At 56.7% G+C, this 16,482-nt stretch overlaps 2 protein-coding genes across 5 annotated transcripts in view; both read right to left on the minus strand.

Moving 5' to 3' along the window:
• Positions 1-15,458, minus strand: part of GNAI3 (G protein subunit alpha i3) — a 145,191-nt gene extending 129,733 nt beyond the window's left edge. Inside the window, exon 1 of the mRNA XM_090026366.1 lies at positions 15,450-15,458. The gene's annotated coding sequence lies outside the window, so the exon portion shown is untranslated. The remainder of the gene's footprint in view (positions 1-15,449) is intronic.
• On the minus strand, positions 47-16,350 carry ATXN7L2 (ataxin 7 like 2). 4 transcript variants are annotated; one of them, XM_090026363.1, is made up of 11 exons: positions 15,526-16,350; positions 11,385-11,453; positions 10,332-10,436; positions 9,569-9,773; positions 8,593-8,948; positions 6,440-6,522; positions 5,661-5,905; positions 5,141-5,333; positions 4,658-4,779; positions 2,292-3,171; positions 47-396 (listed from the first exon to the last, which is right to left on the minus strand). In XM_090026363.1, the coding sequence occupies exons 1-11, from the start codon at positions 15,656-15,658 to the stop codon at positions 382-384; spliced, it is 2,406 nt and encodes an 801-aa protein (XP_089882489.1). In that variant the 5' UTR covers positions 15,659-16,350; the 3' UTR covers positions 47-381. The 4 variants fall into 4 exon arrangements, with proteins under 4 accessions (XP_089882489.1, XP_089882487.1, XP_089882491.1 ...); XM_090026361.1 differs by having other exon boundaries at positions 11,385-11,456; positions 15,526-16,349; XM_090026365.1 differs by having other exon boundaries at positions 8,593-8,903; positions 15,526-16,346.
• Between the last annotated feature and the right edge of the window lie 132 nt (positions 16,351-16,482).

Consider the following 16,482-nt stretch of genomic DNA (forward strand, 5'->3'; position numbering starts at 1 on the left):
CCCCCTTCACAAAAGCACAGGCCAAGCCGCCCTTTTGATACGGGGTTTTTCTTTTTTAAAAAAAGAAACAAAAACAGCAATAGTAATTTTTATAAATATCCCAGCCTGGCCGTGCGGCTGCCGCCTCAGTCCAGTCCATCTGCTTCCAACCTCCTCCCAGGTGTGGATTGGGTTTGTCTCTCATTTTTCCTTGGGTTTTTTTGTTTGTTTTTAGCAGCAACAGAACAGGAAAAGAGTCTTGAGGTATTTTATAGAGTCTTTTCTTTCTTTTTTAAAAAAAATAATATAAAGTTATAAAAAGCAGCGGGCTCTGACTCCGATCCAGGGGCTCCCAGTCCCTGGGGCTGATGGCTCCTTCTGCACGACCCAGGCACTTCCTTGTTAATGCGCTTTTGACTGCAAGGGAGACAAGAGGATAGGCAGTCAGTACAGGGGAACAAAAGGGATGTCATGGGGGGTAGTGACAAGCCCACAATCTGCTTTCAGGAGCTGGGACTCAGGACTGGGGTACAGCCCTGGGGCTGCATCTAATCAGCATCTATTTATAATAAAGGCTCATGACTGGGTTTGCTTCTGAATAGATGGAGGAACTCTTAGGGCCAGACACCCAGTAGGGCCTGGCATGCCCTTGGCTCTGTTCATAGCAGATCGAATGTGCCCAGTTTGTGTGTGTGTATCCCGAACACCGCAAACTGCCCTGGGATCTGGAAGTCCACCCGAGCTCTTTCATTTGGGCTCATAATTAGTTGTCCAACAGACAAAATCAGGTGGCCCCTGTGCTGTAGCACTGCTACCACCAGGTTTGTACTGGGTGACCAGCTCTGCTAGTGCACAAGGAACTGACTTCAGCACCTTCTCTGCACTACTAACAGAGTCACAAGTAATATATGCTGGTGCCAGCAAGACAGTAGGCTTGACTGAGTCAGCCAGGATTGGGCTGCCTAGGTACAGAGGGGACATTTTATAGCCTTTTTTTTTTTTTTTTTTTACAGTAGAGCAGCATTTCAAGCCTCCCAGCCCCCTAAAGGGAAGTCACAATCATTATTCCAATTTTAGAGACAGAGAAATGGAGGCCCAGAGATACCAAGTGATTCCTCCCAGGTCACCCAGCCAGGCAGAGCTGAGACTAGGAAAAGTCCCCCAGCCAAATTCAACAGCTGCTCAGCCCTGTTCTCATCTTCTGGTTAAATAAACAGGATGGCTACAGGACATAGTTTGAGACCGCAAAGGCTGCACAGGCCCCAGAAGTCAGTCCTGTCACACAAACACCCAGATGGGAGAAACTGTGATCTTCCCAACAGCTATAATTCTCCCAGTGCCACTGCCTCCAGTGCCCGAGACTCAGATGGCTGTGAGCTCCCCCAAGATAATGCCACCACTCCGGTCCCAAGAGTATCTCCTTCTCAGGAAAGAACAGCTTGTCAGCTCTTTCGCCTGGACCCCATGTGGAATCCTGCTGGGAGCCAAGCAAGCCGGGAGCTCCCCCGTAACCAGCCACCCTCGGTCCAGTGCAGTTCTCATCAGTGCCCCCTTCAGAGCCTACAGGGAGCCAGTGGATCAGGGGTGGCCAACCTGCATGCCACAAACAGCCTCTTTGTGTAGCATACGGCAGACCAGGGATGGGCCAGGCAGCACAGCAGCAAAGCAGGCAGGGAGCAGAAAGCACAGCAGGCAGGGAGCATGGGGCAAGAGGCAGAAAGCAAAGCGGACAAGGAAAAGAGTGGCACTCAGGAATGGTGTGGGACTAGTTTGTCACCCCCGCCAAAATGTTGGCCCCTACTGCCGTGGATTATACTCGTGTTAAAAAGGAAAAAAAAATCCTATTAACTTTTTTCATACTGGACATCTGCATTCTCAGGTGTTGAAGGAATGAAGTGACAGTTTACTGGGCTCAATTAAAGGACAATGATTGCCAGGACCTAATGGCTCCATAGGGCAGGGGCACTCATACCCTATCACATGGGCCCATCTGGTCTGGTGCCCTAGGACCTGGGAAGCTTATTCCTGGGAAAGCTCCATACCTCCCTAAACCCCCTTCCAGCTGGTTGCAAGGAACCTTGCCTGCTTTTCTGGCTCGATGGCACATTTACAAATCCCCCAGATGCAGGCGAGGACGATCTGGGGATGGCAAAGATGAACTGGAGGCTGTTGGGGGGATGGAGTAGGGACCTGATACAGAGACTCCTGTAGCACATGTTTGGAGGCAGCCCATAGCTTAACCCACTGTGGGGGCAGAGAAGGAAGATGAGCCCTGGCTTGGGGGCTCCTGGCATCAGCGGGAAGCTGTATACCTTCAGTGCGTTCCGCTTCTCCTCAAAGGCCAAGGAGGCAACTGGCTTCTTCCTCCTGATAGAACAGCCCGAGTCAGAGGAAGAGGACGAGGACGAGGAGGAAGAGGCAGAGTGCTTGGGTTTCATTGGCCTGCAGTAAGTGGCCGTGTTCTTGCGCTTCTTGGCCTCCTCGTCCGAGATGCAGTTGGCCTGAAGCGCTTTAGGGCCGTTGAGGGGGGAGCCCCGGTTTTCCAGCTGGGAGGCTTTGACTGGTGGGTGGCTCGTGGCCCTGCAGTCCAGGTGGCCAGCCCGTTTGACTCTGGAGCCTGGCGATAGGGCTCCATTGAAGGAGGCAGTGGAGGAGGAGCCCAGGGAAGGTTTAGTCTTGGCAGGGGGGTGGGAGACCTGGCAGCCGGCTGCCTTGCCCTTGCTTGAGTCCAGGAGGCAGGTCCGTTTATATGGCGGGCTCGCAGCAGCTCCAAGAGGCTGCTTGCGTTTTCGGGCTGAGGCCTCAGGCTCCACACTGCCCGCCAGCTCCTTGGCTTTGGAGGACTTGCTGGCCTTGGTGGAAGGCAACTTGCTGAAGGAGGGGGAGGGGGTGTTGGCAGGCAGTGGAGACGTGATGGACTGGCTCCCGCCCGTGCAGTCCGACTGGCTGCAGGCAGCGGCAGCGTGGGGTGAGCCCACCGTGTAGTTCAGGCTGGGGTGGCTGCGGCTCTCCCGAGCAGCTGTCACCGAGGCAGAAGCTGTGCAGGATGAAGACGTCCTCCCAGGGGCGCTGTGAGGAAGGCTGCAGGCTGGGGAGGAGCTGTATGTCTGGGCCGTGCCACCAGCAGAGGCGCCTGGGACGGTAGGTGACGAAGCTGTGTGGAGCTGGGGGTCAGCGGCGGGAGGGATCTTTCTGGTTGAGCAGATGAAGCGGTCAGGAAGGTGCAGAGAAGGGCAGTTTCTTTAACTCCTTCCCCTCCACCTTGAATCTCATTCCCTCCCCAGTCATGCCCCCGTTGGCCCTTGCTGCTTCCATTTGATCCGTGATCCTCTTCTCCCCCAGCCCCTACTGACCCACCCCTCCACCATCCTACCCCAGTCTGTGTCTTCCAGATTTCCCCCCATCCAATCCCACATCTCTCCTCTCCACAGTCACACCCTCCTCCATCAATCCTGAGCTATCTTCTTCCCCCTCCCACCCTCTCCAGATCCAGGGTCATCTCCTCCCTTCACCCCGTGCTCCCATTTCCGAGGCAGCGTCTTTCCCCATCGCTCCGGTCCATCAGGACTCTGCATGGAGCCCAGTGCTCCAGCTCCATCTGCTGGGGGAAAACAGCGCTGAGCGTGCGTAAAGATGGGAAATCGGGGCTTCGAATAAGAAACGGCTCTTGCAAACACCAGCCAGCTCCCAAAGGGTTAATACGAATCACTAGTATTAGTGGCAGCAGCAGATACTGCACTTGACACCCTGAGCACTTTCCAAAGGCCAGCCCAGCCTCAGATCCCTCCCACAGACAGGGGATACTGAGAAACTGAGGCAGGCTATCACAGCGTGACTGGCTTCAGATCACGCTGCACATCAGCGATTTGAGCTGGGAGGAGTATCCAGGAGTCCTGGCAGCCAAGGCCCTGCCCTCCTCTCTAACACTGCCCCCTCCATCACCCCCTTGCTCCCTGGGCCGGCGGGAAGAACGCGGCACCTTCCCAGCCCACCTGCAGCATCCCGCCGTGGTGGCTTGCCCGGCAGAGAGCAGAAGGGATGGGGGAGGGGAAGCATTATCACGGAGCCTGAAATAGAAGCCACCCTCTAAATTTAGCAATGCTGAAAAGAATAAAAATGACTGACGTGTCAGCTGACCTCCCTTCCCCAGAACTGTCTCCTCGGCACTTCCTCGGTCTCGAGGGCTTTCTCGCCAACCTTCTGCGGCCTCCCTGCCCTGGCCTACCACACGCCCGCATATCTAAGCTGACCTTCCCCGCTTAAGAGCAGGAGACTGGAATGTCAATGTTCCCTGCCAGCGTGCGTCTGCATGGCATTCCCAGCAGACTAAATCCTGTTTTGGATCCCGGGGCAGCCACCAACACTTGGAGGTTTGTGGGGGTGGAGGCAAGAGCGAGAAGACGGTCTGAAAAGGGGGATGTTCCCAACCCCCCTCCTCCTGCACTGCCTGCTTCTCCCTATGTGCACTCAGCTCTGCCCAAGAGGACACACAACACCACACTCAGGACCTGTGTAGGGATAGATGTTGCTGAGCTGGTCTCCATCTCAACGTACCTTTGAGAGACCACATTCAATCCCTGACCCACTTGGTCACTATGTTCCGTGCTACCCGATTCAGGGTGCAACCAGGGCTTTCCCACCCTACCTCGGGCTCAGACTGCAGCAGCATGGCACTTACTTCCACATGTGCGAGTTGAGATGTCTCTCCAGCATGGAGCTGAGTGCTGAGCAGAAGCGGTCAAGCCGTCGGTTGAAGACGTAACACCCTGGGCTGACCAGGCGACTTCCAAAGGTGCAGAACTGTTTGCAGTCAGGGTTGGAGGAAGGGCAGACCCATCAGGCAGACAGACAGAGGGACTCTTGTACACCACACAGCAGTCCCCTGCTCAGGGGAAGGGTGTGGGGAGCCCACCACATAGCCTGGCAGATACGAGCGAGGAGGGACCGAGTCCTGCCAGCCTGGCTTCCCCCCACCCACTCTATCACCCTCCCAGCCCCAGTGTGGAGACACAGATTGCAGCTGGATCCCAAGATCCAAGCCCAAGGCAGGATCTTTTCACCCTAAATGCTAAGTGAGACCAAGGCCAAGAGGGGCCTCTGGTCTCCTTCCAGGTGGGGCATAGGGCATCTGCCTTAGGCCTGAAGGAAGCCTGGCACTTACCGCCTGTGGCCGCGGTGGCCGTGTTGCATAATGGCAGTCCAGCCCGTGAACATCCTCAGCTGTGTCATCCTCACTCTCGTCACTCGATAGCCGGCTACTCCCCTTGGGCAGGGGGAAGGGGTACAGGCCTGGGTCTCCCTCACTGGAGACAGTGGGCAGGTCCTCCAGGTCACTCTCTGAGGAAACCCTGGACCTAACAGAGGTGGAGAAGTGAGAGAAGGCCATTGGGTTCAAGCTGCAGAGGGGCAGGGTTAGATTTGGAGAAGCTGTGGCTGAATGCTGGGTGCTGCGTGTCAGACAGTGGCTCCTCTTTCAGAAAGCACCTATATCCCCATTGAGGCCTAATGTGTGGCTGCTGGGGTCTCTTGCACAGAAGCTGGAGGAGCCCAGTCTCAGAGCAGTGCTTACCTACTCGAGGGCAAGGGAATGTCCCTGGTCTGTGGGGAGAGGGTTTTGTAGGTGGAGATGAGCACCAGGCTCTGCCATTCATGGGGGCAAGAGGGAATCGCTGCTGCTTTACCTGAGAGGTGCGCAGTGGGAGTGGGGCTGCTTGGCTCGGCAAGGGGAAGTGCTGGGTAAAACCAACGTGGTCTGCGCCAAGGAGGAGGAATCCTGGGAGAGACGTTCGGGGGCTGCTTCCTTCCTCACCGGGCTCTTGTCCTTGGGAGACTCCCCCTTCCTGGAGTTGGCCTTCAGCTCGGCCACCAAGACGTCAAAGTCCTTCGCCCGGCCCTGCACCTCGCGGCGCTGATGGACAGAGTGAATCTGTGACAGGCAGGAGACGAGACAGTCAAAGGACACCCAGCGACTGAACCTGCTCATCGCCACCCTTCACATGATGCCACTAGATATGCTCACATGCGTATGTTCAGGACGGTCTGCTAACTGGCAGCCTATGGTATCTATACACCCAATTACTGATTCAGCCAGTGCAGACTCCTCACCTCCACCAGGAGAAGTCTGTGGGTTCAAAGCAGAGGCCCTCAGTTCTAATCCCCAGTGGGGCTTAGCTGTAAAATACTGTGGTACTACGTGGGGACTTTGAACCACTTCCAAGAGCCAGTTAGACTGAGACTGGACAGCAGAAACCTATAGGACTCCTGCCTCCCTTCTCCAACCAGCTTGGTCTTTAGAGCACTTTGTCTGTAGCTGCAAATCCTTCCCTGCCACAGTAAACTAAGCTGTAATGGGGGCACCCCTAGAAGATGCATTCAATTTCTAACCAGGCCCATGGGGCAAGGGATTTCTCCCCCACACCCACTCCTTTTGTCAGGAAGTGACTTCCTCCTAGAACAATACCTTGCAGGTCAGTAACCGGGTGCAGATCTTTTTGGTTTCAGGGTTCACGACTCCACACTGCCTGTTCAAGTCACACTCCTTCCCTGCAGGGCAGATCGCAGAGAGTTACGAGGCGTTTGAGGGGAGAAGTACGTGCAGTGCAAAAATCCTAGTTCCTGCATGTGAGGAACCCCGTGTTCCTTAGCATCTCCTCCAAACTCCCTGAGAAGATGAGTGCATTGGGACTGGAGCTCTGCCTGCATCTCAGATCACACGTCTTTGCTGCAAGTTTGTCTCCGTCAGAAAAGGGAAAACACTGCTTCTTCTTGTTGCAATCCCAGGGCTTTTGTGCTCTTTTGACGCTGGGCAGAACTCAGGTACGACTGCAAGGGTTTCTACATAATCCTTCCATGAAGAGAGTGGGCAAAGAATTTAGAATGTGTTATTACCAAGCATGGGGGGGAAGGGAAGGTTCCTAAACCCAGTACCAAGGGGGGGGGTCTTTGCGGGGCTGCTAGAGTAGGGGCTTGAAACACCCTGATCTGAAGCAGCCCTGGGTCAGGCAGGAGATGCAAAACCATACAACTGACTAGAAAGCAAAGTGACACTGAGGAGGCTTCCAAAGGGATTGAAATGCAGACAATGCACTTCGTGGGAAGCTCCACGTGTGGCTTGGTGTGCATGACCTAGTATGATGGTGGTTCTCAGCAACTTCCACCTGGGGATCTCCCACCCACACAAGCCACTTCTCCACTTCAGGAAGGGTGCGATGGCTAGAACTCCCTGACCCTACCTATGACACCCCTTCTAGCCCCAAGGGGGTTATGAGCCCCACATCAAGGCACCATCACCTAAGAGCTGGCAGGTTCTAGGCATGTTTTTTTACATATTGACTGTATCCCTTTAGCCTGGAAACTTCACTGCACAAGGAATCACAAACAACAGTCCAAACTGCTCTGTCTAGACTCTTGTAGGGCTGTGATCACTGAGGCAGTGAAGTGTCTGAACAGACAGGAGGACAATGTCTCCTATGTCTTTGGCCAACACAGCTACAACCTACACCCCTGAACAGACAGGACATACTTCATCCCCTCTAACAGACCTACTATAGGTAGGATCTGCTGGCCCATGCCAGGTGGGAGCTCTGACTGCCTGATCACAATGTCTTGTTTTGCCTTAAAAGCCCTGAATCATGCAAGTCCTGTTACATATGTGCAGGATCCTGCCCCAGCACAGTCTTTTCCCAGTTTCCCTGTCAAGAGTGGAGTGTTTTAAGGAGGGTTTCTGGGCCCAGGACAGCAAGCTGGACAGGCCATGTGTTCCGAGTGGGGCAGAGACACAGACTATGTACCCACAATGCTTTCTCTTCCCTAGTCTCCCTGTCCAGGAACATAAATGTAGAAGTGATAAAAAACTTCTGCCCTCCCTCTACACCTTCCCCATCCAGGCAAGGTTCCCTAAGCATTGTGCAGGCAGCTCGTTCTGCTTCTCAGTCCCCAGGGAAGTAGATATTCTTCTCGTTGTCAGTGGAGAAGTAAAGGCATGGAGAGGTTACTGATGTGCCCAGCTGGCATAGGGGATCAGTGTCTAAGCTAGCCACAGAACTAAGATTGTCTGAATCCCTTTTCTGGGCTTCTCCTGTTTCTAGGTCTCCTGCAGCGGCACCACATGGGTGGATGCACGCAGACCTGGTGAGATTTACATGGAGTTTGTACTTGGATATAAATTGCACCTAAAACACAAACTGCAATATGCAGCTCTCCTGGGGTAGCAAAAGAAGAAGACAGCTATTACTGTTCTTCACCACCAAACAGCAGGGGACCAGAGGCCTGTCTGCCCCTAGGAAATGGCTACCCATGGATGGATGTGGACAATGCCTACGCCAGTAAAACTGACAGCAGTAATGTTCTACCTCGAGGTTTCAGAGGTAATTTTTCACTGGGCTTGGCAAAGTTATCCCAGCCTAGGGGCTTAAACTGTCTACGCCGTACTTGATTGCATCAACGTACTACCAATCACACCAGTGTAACTATACAGTATGGCCATGCCTACAGTTTAGCAGCCACAAAAATACATTGCCTTGCTGGGCTGATTCAATATCACCCGCACTGGGCAACAAAGTAGCCTGCAGCCCACAAGGCCAGGAAGCACCAGAGAGGAGAAGCAGGACTCACGTGCCATCTTCTTGTGGGATTTGGGAGGAGGCTTGGAGGAACTCAGCTCCTTCTCCCCCAAGGCAGATGTGCTCTCCGGTTTCCTGCTTGGGGCATCGGTGGGCACAATGGAGTCCCCTCCCACCTTGCTTGGCACAAGCGGATCTTTTGGAGATGCTGCCAGGGATGGTTTCCCCAAAGGCTCTTTGGAGCTTGTGGAAGGCTGTCCAGGCATGGAAGAGGCAGAGGGCTTTGGGGGCACCTTGATCCCATGTCCATCAGGCTTGGGAAGGCTGGAAATCTTTTCCAGGTTCACCACCGGCATGAACAGGCTGGAAGGAGAAGGGACGGGCTCAGAGAGGTCGGCAGCTTCTTCCCTAAATGCCAGGTAACATGACAGCTACAAATCACCCATCGGAGCGGAGGTCACCTGAGTCCCATCTAGGCCAGCAGTTCCCAGACCCCGATCCACATCCTTCTACAGGTGGCTTGGGCTTGTGAACTTCGGGGTCCCCCTTCACTGTACCTTAACCATGACGCCCTTAGGCTGGGCCCTACAATCCACCTCTCTTGCAGTCCCATGCACTCGAGCCTGCCATGGAGCACAGCTTGGCTTTGGGCTGCCTGGTGTGAGACCAGAGCATCTTTCACAGGGCATGGCTTAAATGGCCAGTGGTGGACACCGGCAGGAGCACGGACAGGTGGGCCAGTCCACAGCCCTCGTTCCCCACATGTCAGAAGAGGCTCTGGCTCCTCTGCTATTCCCTTTCTCCCACAACCAGAGAGGCATCAAGGCCCCCATGACTCCATGAGCCTCTGGGTCAGGACCACCTGCTGTTCTTCCCCCTGCACCTCTTCCCCCATCCCAATCCTAAGTGCCTAAGAGCCTGGGTAAGGCCCTACCCACTCCCAGCACCAAGGCAAGATCAGGAATCCCCCTTCCCATCCGTGTCAGAGGGTGGCCAGCGCCCCCCCCAGCACTCCCAGCACCACTCACCAGAGGTTGTCTTTCTGGGCCTTCTCTGGCCTCTCTGATGGGTGCTGGGCCCGGCTGCGGGAACCCTGGGCCTTCTCCCGTGTGACCTTGGTGGTGCCGTGGCCCCCACAGGCAGGTGGCTGCCCATTGACCGCGTGGCATTTCTGCGTGTTGGAGGACGCCTGCGCCCGTGAATACAGTTTGCTGAGAGGTCCATGCCGTCTTTCTGTGGGGCAGCGTATTAAAGGCTCCATCAGCGCCACATGCAAACAAGGCCCTGTGTGCCACAGGGACATCTGTGCCCTCGTGCTCTGGCTGCACACCACTCCTCTTGAGAAAGGCTAGGGCAGCTTCCCACACACACCCCTGATGCACTCAGGTCTACCCAAGTCTGCAGACAGATGGGAGCCACAGCCCTAAGCATGGGACAAGGCCCTGGTCGCCTTCATGCGCCTGCACGCTGGAGCGGAAGGAGCAGCATTCACTCTGCTGCTGCTCACTGGAGCAGAAACATCCAGCCAGCTGCCACATTGTGCTGGGGTGGTTTCCAGAAGCACCGCTCCAAAGCCAGCAGGCAATCTCCCCCCCCGGGAAATTCACCCACACAGACAGGCTCAATCTAGATCTTCAGCAAGGGGATGTCCAGGACCCCACTGGCATCCCGCAGGCACCCACACATCAGTGTCTGAGGGCCCAGTGGAGAGCAGTGTCAGGCACCTGCCACTGGACAGGCCCTGCTGTTCAGTCCCCTTGACTGTCAACTGGCCTTTCCTCCCCAGCTTACCGCAGTGCTTCTGAAAGGCCTGAGGTTTGACCACTTGGCTACAGTGGTTACACACCACCAGGTAGAACTCATCATGGGCCGGGCAGTGACCGAAGATAGACATGTCTGAAAGGAGGAGAGGCAGCGCCTGGTAAGAGACTGGCCTGGTGAGAAGCTGGGCCTGAGCTCCGCCGGCCAAGAGCCTGGCCCGAGAACCCCCGCATGGATTTTACCCACTGCAAACTGAAAGCCAAGCCCCGGTCAAGCAGAGCGCCTCTCCCACCACCAAATGGGGACTCATCCCTCAGACACCAGGGGTTGGATGATGGGGGCTTTGGCTCCCCACGCCCTCCTACAAACAACCCCAATGTCCCAAGCTGCCAGCAGAGGCTGGTGAAGAATTGGAGAAGGACAGTCTGGTTTGAGTCCTGTCCCCACTTTGCTCTGTGCTGAAGCCCCGAGACCGGCTCCCTGGGAAGAGGAAATGTGGTTTGCCTCCCAAAAGGCGCCATAACCTGGGCCTCGGATCAACTCTTGCTGCATCGCCGTTTTGGCAGCTCTCTCCGCTAGCAGAGCAGCCCAGGCTCACCCCAGTCTCACTCTACAATCGGAGCCACAACATCCCCTGGGGCAGAGACCCATTTATCCCGAATCCCCGACTGAGTCTGTGCAAAGCCCATATCAGCTGCAGTCGGAGGCAGGACTGCAGCGCAGACAGGCAGCCCCAGCTCCCTTTCCTTTCAGCAGCTTGGCTAGCGATAGCTGGGGAAACACAGTGAGGTGGGATGGGCTCCCGCTGCCCGAGGACGTCCCCAGCGCTGCTGCCAGGCTTGCACAGCCCCAGCTGCTGTGTCTTCACTGTAACGTTACCCGAGCGAGCCAGATCGAAGGCAGCTCTGCTACAGCCACCGGTGCTGCAATCGCACCTCTGGTTGCAGCGCAGACATAACCACAGACACAGGCGCTGTGGGGAAAGGCTAGAGCAGGGGGGGCTTTCCCTCAAGGCAAAGGGCCAGGGCACTCCCTCGGCCACACCAGACATCCTGAGAATAAGGGAGCCAGACGAGCTCTTACCTTCCTTGATGAGGGTCATTGCGTCCAGTTTCTTGCTCCCATTCTTGCTGCTCTCCTCCAGCTCAGCCCCTGCTGGAGACAACCAGCCCCATCAGGATCCTTCGCACATTCAGCACCCCAGATTCCCCGACCGACATGGACACCAGGCAGAGCCTCCGGTGCCACGGACACGCCCCGTCTGGCTGGGAGCCTGCCCCCTACAGGACAACGAGGAGCATTTTAATTGCTTTCAAAGCAGGAGGAGGGCAGCTTGCCAAGTTGCAGCAGACGGAGTATCCCTATGAATCAGTCAGTTAATCAGGTGCGCGGCCTTGGGCTCCGGCAATCTCTGTCCCCAGAGCCCCCCGCATAAAGCGGGGATAGACGGAAGAAACCGATATGCAAACTGTGCCAGGGATGGCTGCCACGGCGCAGCTGGGGCTGGAGCAAGGATGCAATCCCCAGGGCAGGGGAGGGAACTTATTCAGGGTTTGGGATGTGCTGATCCCGTTTAGACAATTAGCACAGGGATCTCCATCAGCAACTTTTACTGTCAATCCCTGGAGCCCGGGAGAGCTGCTGCTCAGCGGAGCTCCGAGCTCCTCTGCCTCCCTGACAGCTTCAGCAGGACCCGAGCTTTCTGGCGAAGGGGAAAACAAGCCCTGTGCACGTACCCCAGTGTCCCCAGTTACGCAGCAGCTGTGGCTGCACTGGGATTCCAGCTCTGGGCTGTCTGTGCGGGTGGACTTCCCTGGTGCAGACACACTCATGCGATTGCTCTGGGTAAATCATGTCTCTGCTAGACTAGCCAAGGCGCAGCTGTACCAGCCCAACCAGGGGCTGTGCTGGCTGGGCACTGAGGGCCACATTTGGGAGGCTGCCTGAGCCTGCAGAGAAAAAGCCTAAAGCGACAGCTCTGAGGTGTGGGCTTCCATCCCCCTGTCCCCGCCGCAGGCTACCACTAACCTAGCTATGGCCACCTGCAGTCTCAGCATGGCTAATAGTTTCACTGACCATCGTCTTAGGCTCCATCTCCCTTTAGCTGGCTGGTGGCTGATGGCATTTGCTGCCCCCGGGCTGCCAAAGCACATGCACATCCATGCACTTTGGGTAGCTCCACCCAAAGTGATGCTGCCAGGGCACGAAGCGTGTGCTGGGAAGGCACCAGCTACTGAAGGGACTGTGGCAGCCAAGAGAAAGCACAGGAACTTCTATAGGCACCTTCTGCTGGCTGCCAGATGGCCGGAGAAGCCCTACTCCGCTTGCTGGGTGGATGTGAGGTGCCTGGCAGAAAAAGGGAGGGTCTGCCGTCTCCCAAAAGTATCGAGCACAGACACACAAGCAGAGCACTGTAGTGTGAACAAGGTCTCAGCAGAAAGCTCCTGCTAAGGTGTTCAGCCAGGGCTCACTGATCCAGCACGAGGACCTTTCCTGAGTGTAGGGACATCAAATGCATTTGGCCCTGATAGGCAAATCTGGACAGCAAGGAATCCTGCAGGTCGGAAACCCGTGAGCGGCAGCATTCACCCCCACAGCTGTGGGAGCGACTGTTTCGGCACTGCTCCAAAACCCAGGGAGTCAATGCCACTGCTGCTCACCCCCTTCTTTTCCCCTGCCAACAATTTTAGTCACCAGGGATGACTAAACCCCTTGATTTCAACAGCAGGTAAGGGGTGGGGGAGAAGGGAGGCAAGTGGCATTACATCCCTCGGTTCCAGACCTGCACTGAAACAGCAGCTCCCGCAGCCGCTGAGATTAACGCCGCCACCGCAGGGGCTCCAACGAGCCCGCAGAGGTCGGGGGTCCAGCCTCCAAGGCGGCCCATGTCTGGCACCCTTGCCCGAGTTCATCTCATCACTTTGTTCTACCCCAGCGCACCCAGGGAACAGAGCAGCAGCCGTGAGGCGGAGAGCAGTAGGGAAGCAAACAGTCAGGGAGGGCAGAAGCATTAGAGAGATAACAGCCAAGGAAAGGGCAGATACAGGGGATGCATCTTGTAGGATGAGAGTTGGGGGCAACATCAAATTTCAGTTTAGTTCTCCGAGAAGAATCCAGTCTCTCAGATGCTCCCCGAGCAGACGGAGCTGGCTGCACAGCACCAAAATAAACATCCTGGATCCAGCATCCAGGCTGCAGCTCAGGAGATTTGGGTTCGATTCCCAACTCCACCACGGATTTCTTGTATGATTTTGGGCAAATCGCTTAATCGCTACACACCTCAGCTTCCCCATCTGTAAAATGGGGGCAAATTATTCCCCTACCTTTGATCTATGAAGTCACATGTTCTTCAGGGTGGGACTCTCTCTTACTGTATGTATGTACAGCTCCATGCCTGGTCTAAAGGGATCCTGATCTCATTTAGGGCTTCTTGTTCCTATTACAATATACCTAAAACAACATAAAAAAAATCCCCTCCTGCTTGTACTGAAAAACAATTTGAGCCTGTGCCCTTCTCTAGCAAGTTCCCTTCGCATCTCAAGGTAACGAACCCTCAACCAGCCCCTATGAGGCAGGTCCATATTAGGCTCATCCTGCAGAAAGAACTGGTCACAGAGGCCAGAGCCCCCCGCATAAAGCAGGGATAGACGGAAGAAACTGATATGTGATCACACAAGGAGGCAGTGACTGAACCAGGCCCACTACCTTTAACCAAGAGTCATAATTCCTCAACATCTGGAAGCCTGCCACTGTGCCGTGAGCTCACAGATGCAGGATACGCCAGTTCTGACATGGCTCATTACGTAGACAGCGATCAAAACACAGACTGACTCAACATGAGCCAGTGGCTCGCGGGCCAGGTCTGCGTTTTGCTTCAGGCGCCAAATACACACGGTGAAGATCCTTACGCCTGTTTGACGCTCATGAGGCTCCATCCTTTCCTCTTGCCAGTAAACCCATCAGATGCTTTTCATTTTTATATTAAAATTATCCTAGAAATAAGCGCAGCGTCAGGCCAATCCATGGCTCGGCCTCAGAGAAAAGAAACAAATTTCCACCAACAGGAGCCTGCAAGAGGGAATACCGTGGGTTTTGTTGTGGTTTTTTTTAATAAAGCAATAATTTGCAAATAGTCACATGCACATTTAATCCCATGGCTTGGGTTAGTTAAGGCCGGACAGAACAAAATCTTGACAAATAAGCTGTACAGAGAATCCTACAATGCACACTAGTGGGGGGGTAGATCTGGAGGAACAAACAGAGCGTTGTCTAACTATAATTTATATTGCATTATTAAGCTATAAAAGGGGAAAACCTGGTCTGCAAAGTGCCCAGAAAACAGGTCCTTTCACAATCTCTGCTAGGGCTGTCAGGGGATCAGACAGCACAGAGCCTGGCCACCACCAAGTGCAGGAGAAAGGGGCTGTGGGGGAGAAAGGAGGCTCCATAAGACAGCGAGTGTCACCAAGGACAGCTCCTCACCCCTCCCCTACACCCAAGGCCTTTCCAGGGCCTGGCGTCAGGTGGTGTTAGAGAAATCAAATGCCCCTCATGCCTCCCCAGAAGGCGATGCTTCCACACGACGCCGGGGACACCAAGGACAAAAGTCGGGGGAGACAGGGAGAACCTCTGCCCCTCGCTCAGCCAACAGGGAGCAGACAGCGGGGACGATGGGGCAGGAAACGCCATGAGAGGAAGAGAATCGACCGGCGGATGACGGAGGGAATGGAGCAGGAGCTGAACGCAAAGGCTGGGGCGGCAGTCGCAGGGGGCAGCCCAGGGAGACCATGGGTGGGGACCTCAGCACCGGGCGGTGGCAGGGGGTGGGTGGGGGAGCAAAGCACCTGGGCACACATCCCATGCAGCGGCAGGGGCAGGAGTGGGGAAGGGGTCCTGGACATTGGGGCAGGCAGCAGGCGCAGGTGGAGGAGGGCAGGGGCTTTGCGCAGCCCCGCCTCGCCGCCAGGGGGCGCTGCCACCCACCCGGAGCTGCGGGCGGCGCTAGGACCCACGGCGCTGGGAGACAATGAGCGCTAGGACCCGGCGGCGCGGCGCGCGAGGGGCGGCGCTAGGACCCAGGCGGGCAGGCGGCGCTAGGACCGCGCGGCTCCTTTGTTCGGGCCGGGCCGGGCGGGGGCGCGGACGGGACGGCGGCGGCGGCGGTTGCCCCTGGTCCCCGCCCCCCCGGCGGCCCCCGCCCGGCGCCGCCCCGCCCGGCGCTCACCTGTGTCGGCGGCCGGCCCGGCGCGCGCCACCCAGGCGCTCCAGCTCTGCCCCGCGAAGTCCTCGAGGCTGGGTGGGCGCCGCTCCACCGCGGCCATCGCTGCTGCCGCCGCCGCGCGTCCACGCACCGCCATCACCGCCGCGGGAGCGCGCGCCGCCCCCCCATCCCCCCGCCGCCCGGCCCGGGGCCGCCGCACTGCGCACGCGCGGGCCTGCCCCGCGGCATTCTGGGACGTGTAGTCCGCGCCGCCTCGGGGCACTCGCGGCGGGGGGCGGGGCTTCAGGCGCCCCGGCTCCCAGAGCCCGAGGGTCTCCAGCGCACGTGCCGCTCGGGACCCCCCTCGGGGGCTTCCCCCTCGCAGCCACCTCTGCCCGCACGGCAGCTGCTTGGGGAGCCCCTGCGAAGGGTGTGGGGACACATGGCATGACAGGGGCACACAAGGGCATTGTCCCACCGTGAACACATCCCTCCCTACGTGGGATCCGGAGATGGGGAGCCGCTGGGGTCCAGGGACGAGTGCGGCAAGGGGAGGCTGGCGTCCTAGTCCCTGGCCGGGACTGCAAATTGACCCCGGCGAGATCCTAGCGCTGCCCCTTTCCTGTCCTGTCCACCTCTCGTGTTGGATGTCACTGGCCACGTCCGGCCAGCGTTGGGCTGCAGCCAGCTTGGGCTCGAGCCGTGTCCGTGCAGCGTTGGGCTGGAGTGGAGTCAGTTGCTAGGGATGCTGCTTCTGGGAAGTGAAACCTCAAGGCTGAGGGGGAAGAGAGGACCACTTTGGCGGCAGCGGGGCATTCAAGGGAGCCCTGGGGTTAAACAAAAGCTGCATGAGCAGTGCGGAGAGGCTGGGATCCTGTCCTAGCAGTAATGAGACCCTGCATCATTAAAGCTTCGTGATCCATGTCGCTGATTTTGTGTGTCTGGGTGGGTGGCTGCCAAAGCTTGTTTCGTCTATGCACC

The sequence above is a fragment of the Crocodylus siamensis genome, chromosome 13, assembly GCF_052110815.1.
Source record: "Crocodylus siamensis isolate JL-2025a chromosome 13, ASM5211081v1, whole genome shotgun sequence".
Lineage (NCBI taxonomy): Eukaryota > Metazoa > Chordata > Crocodylia > Crocodylidae > Crocodylus > Crocodylus siamensis.

Bases quoted from the DNA above. Each gene is read 5' to 3' on its own strand.
- ATXN7L2 (XM_090026361.1), bottom strand. From the start codon at position 15,658: ATGGCGGTGCGTGGACGCGCGGCGGCGGCAGCAGCGATGGCCGCGGTG. The intron at 8,949-9,568 runs GTGAGTGGTGCT...CCTGGCATTTAG, and splicing joins GCCCAGAAAGACAACCTCTG to GGAAGAAGCTGCCGACCTCT. The intron at 3,172-4,657 runs GTAAGTGCCATG...CTGCTCAACCAG, and splicing joins CTCAACTCGCACATGTGGAA to AAAGATCCCTCCCGCCGCTG.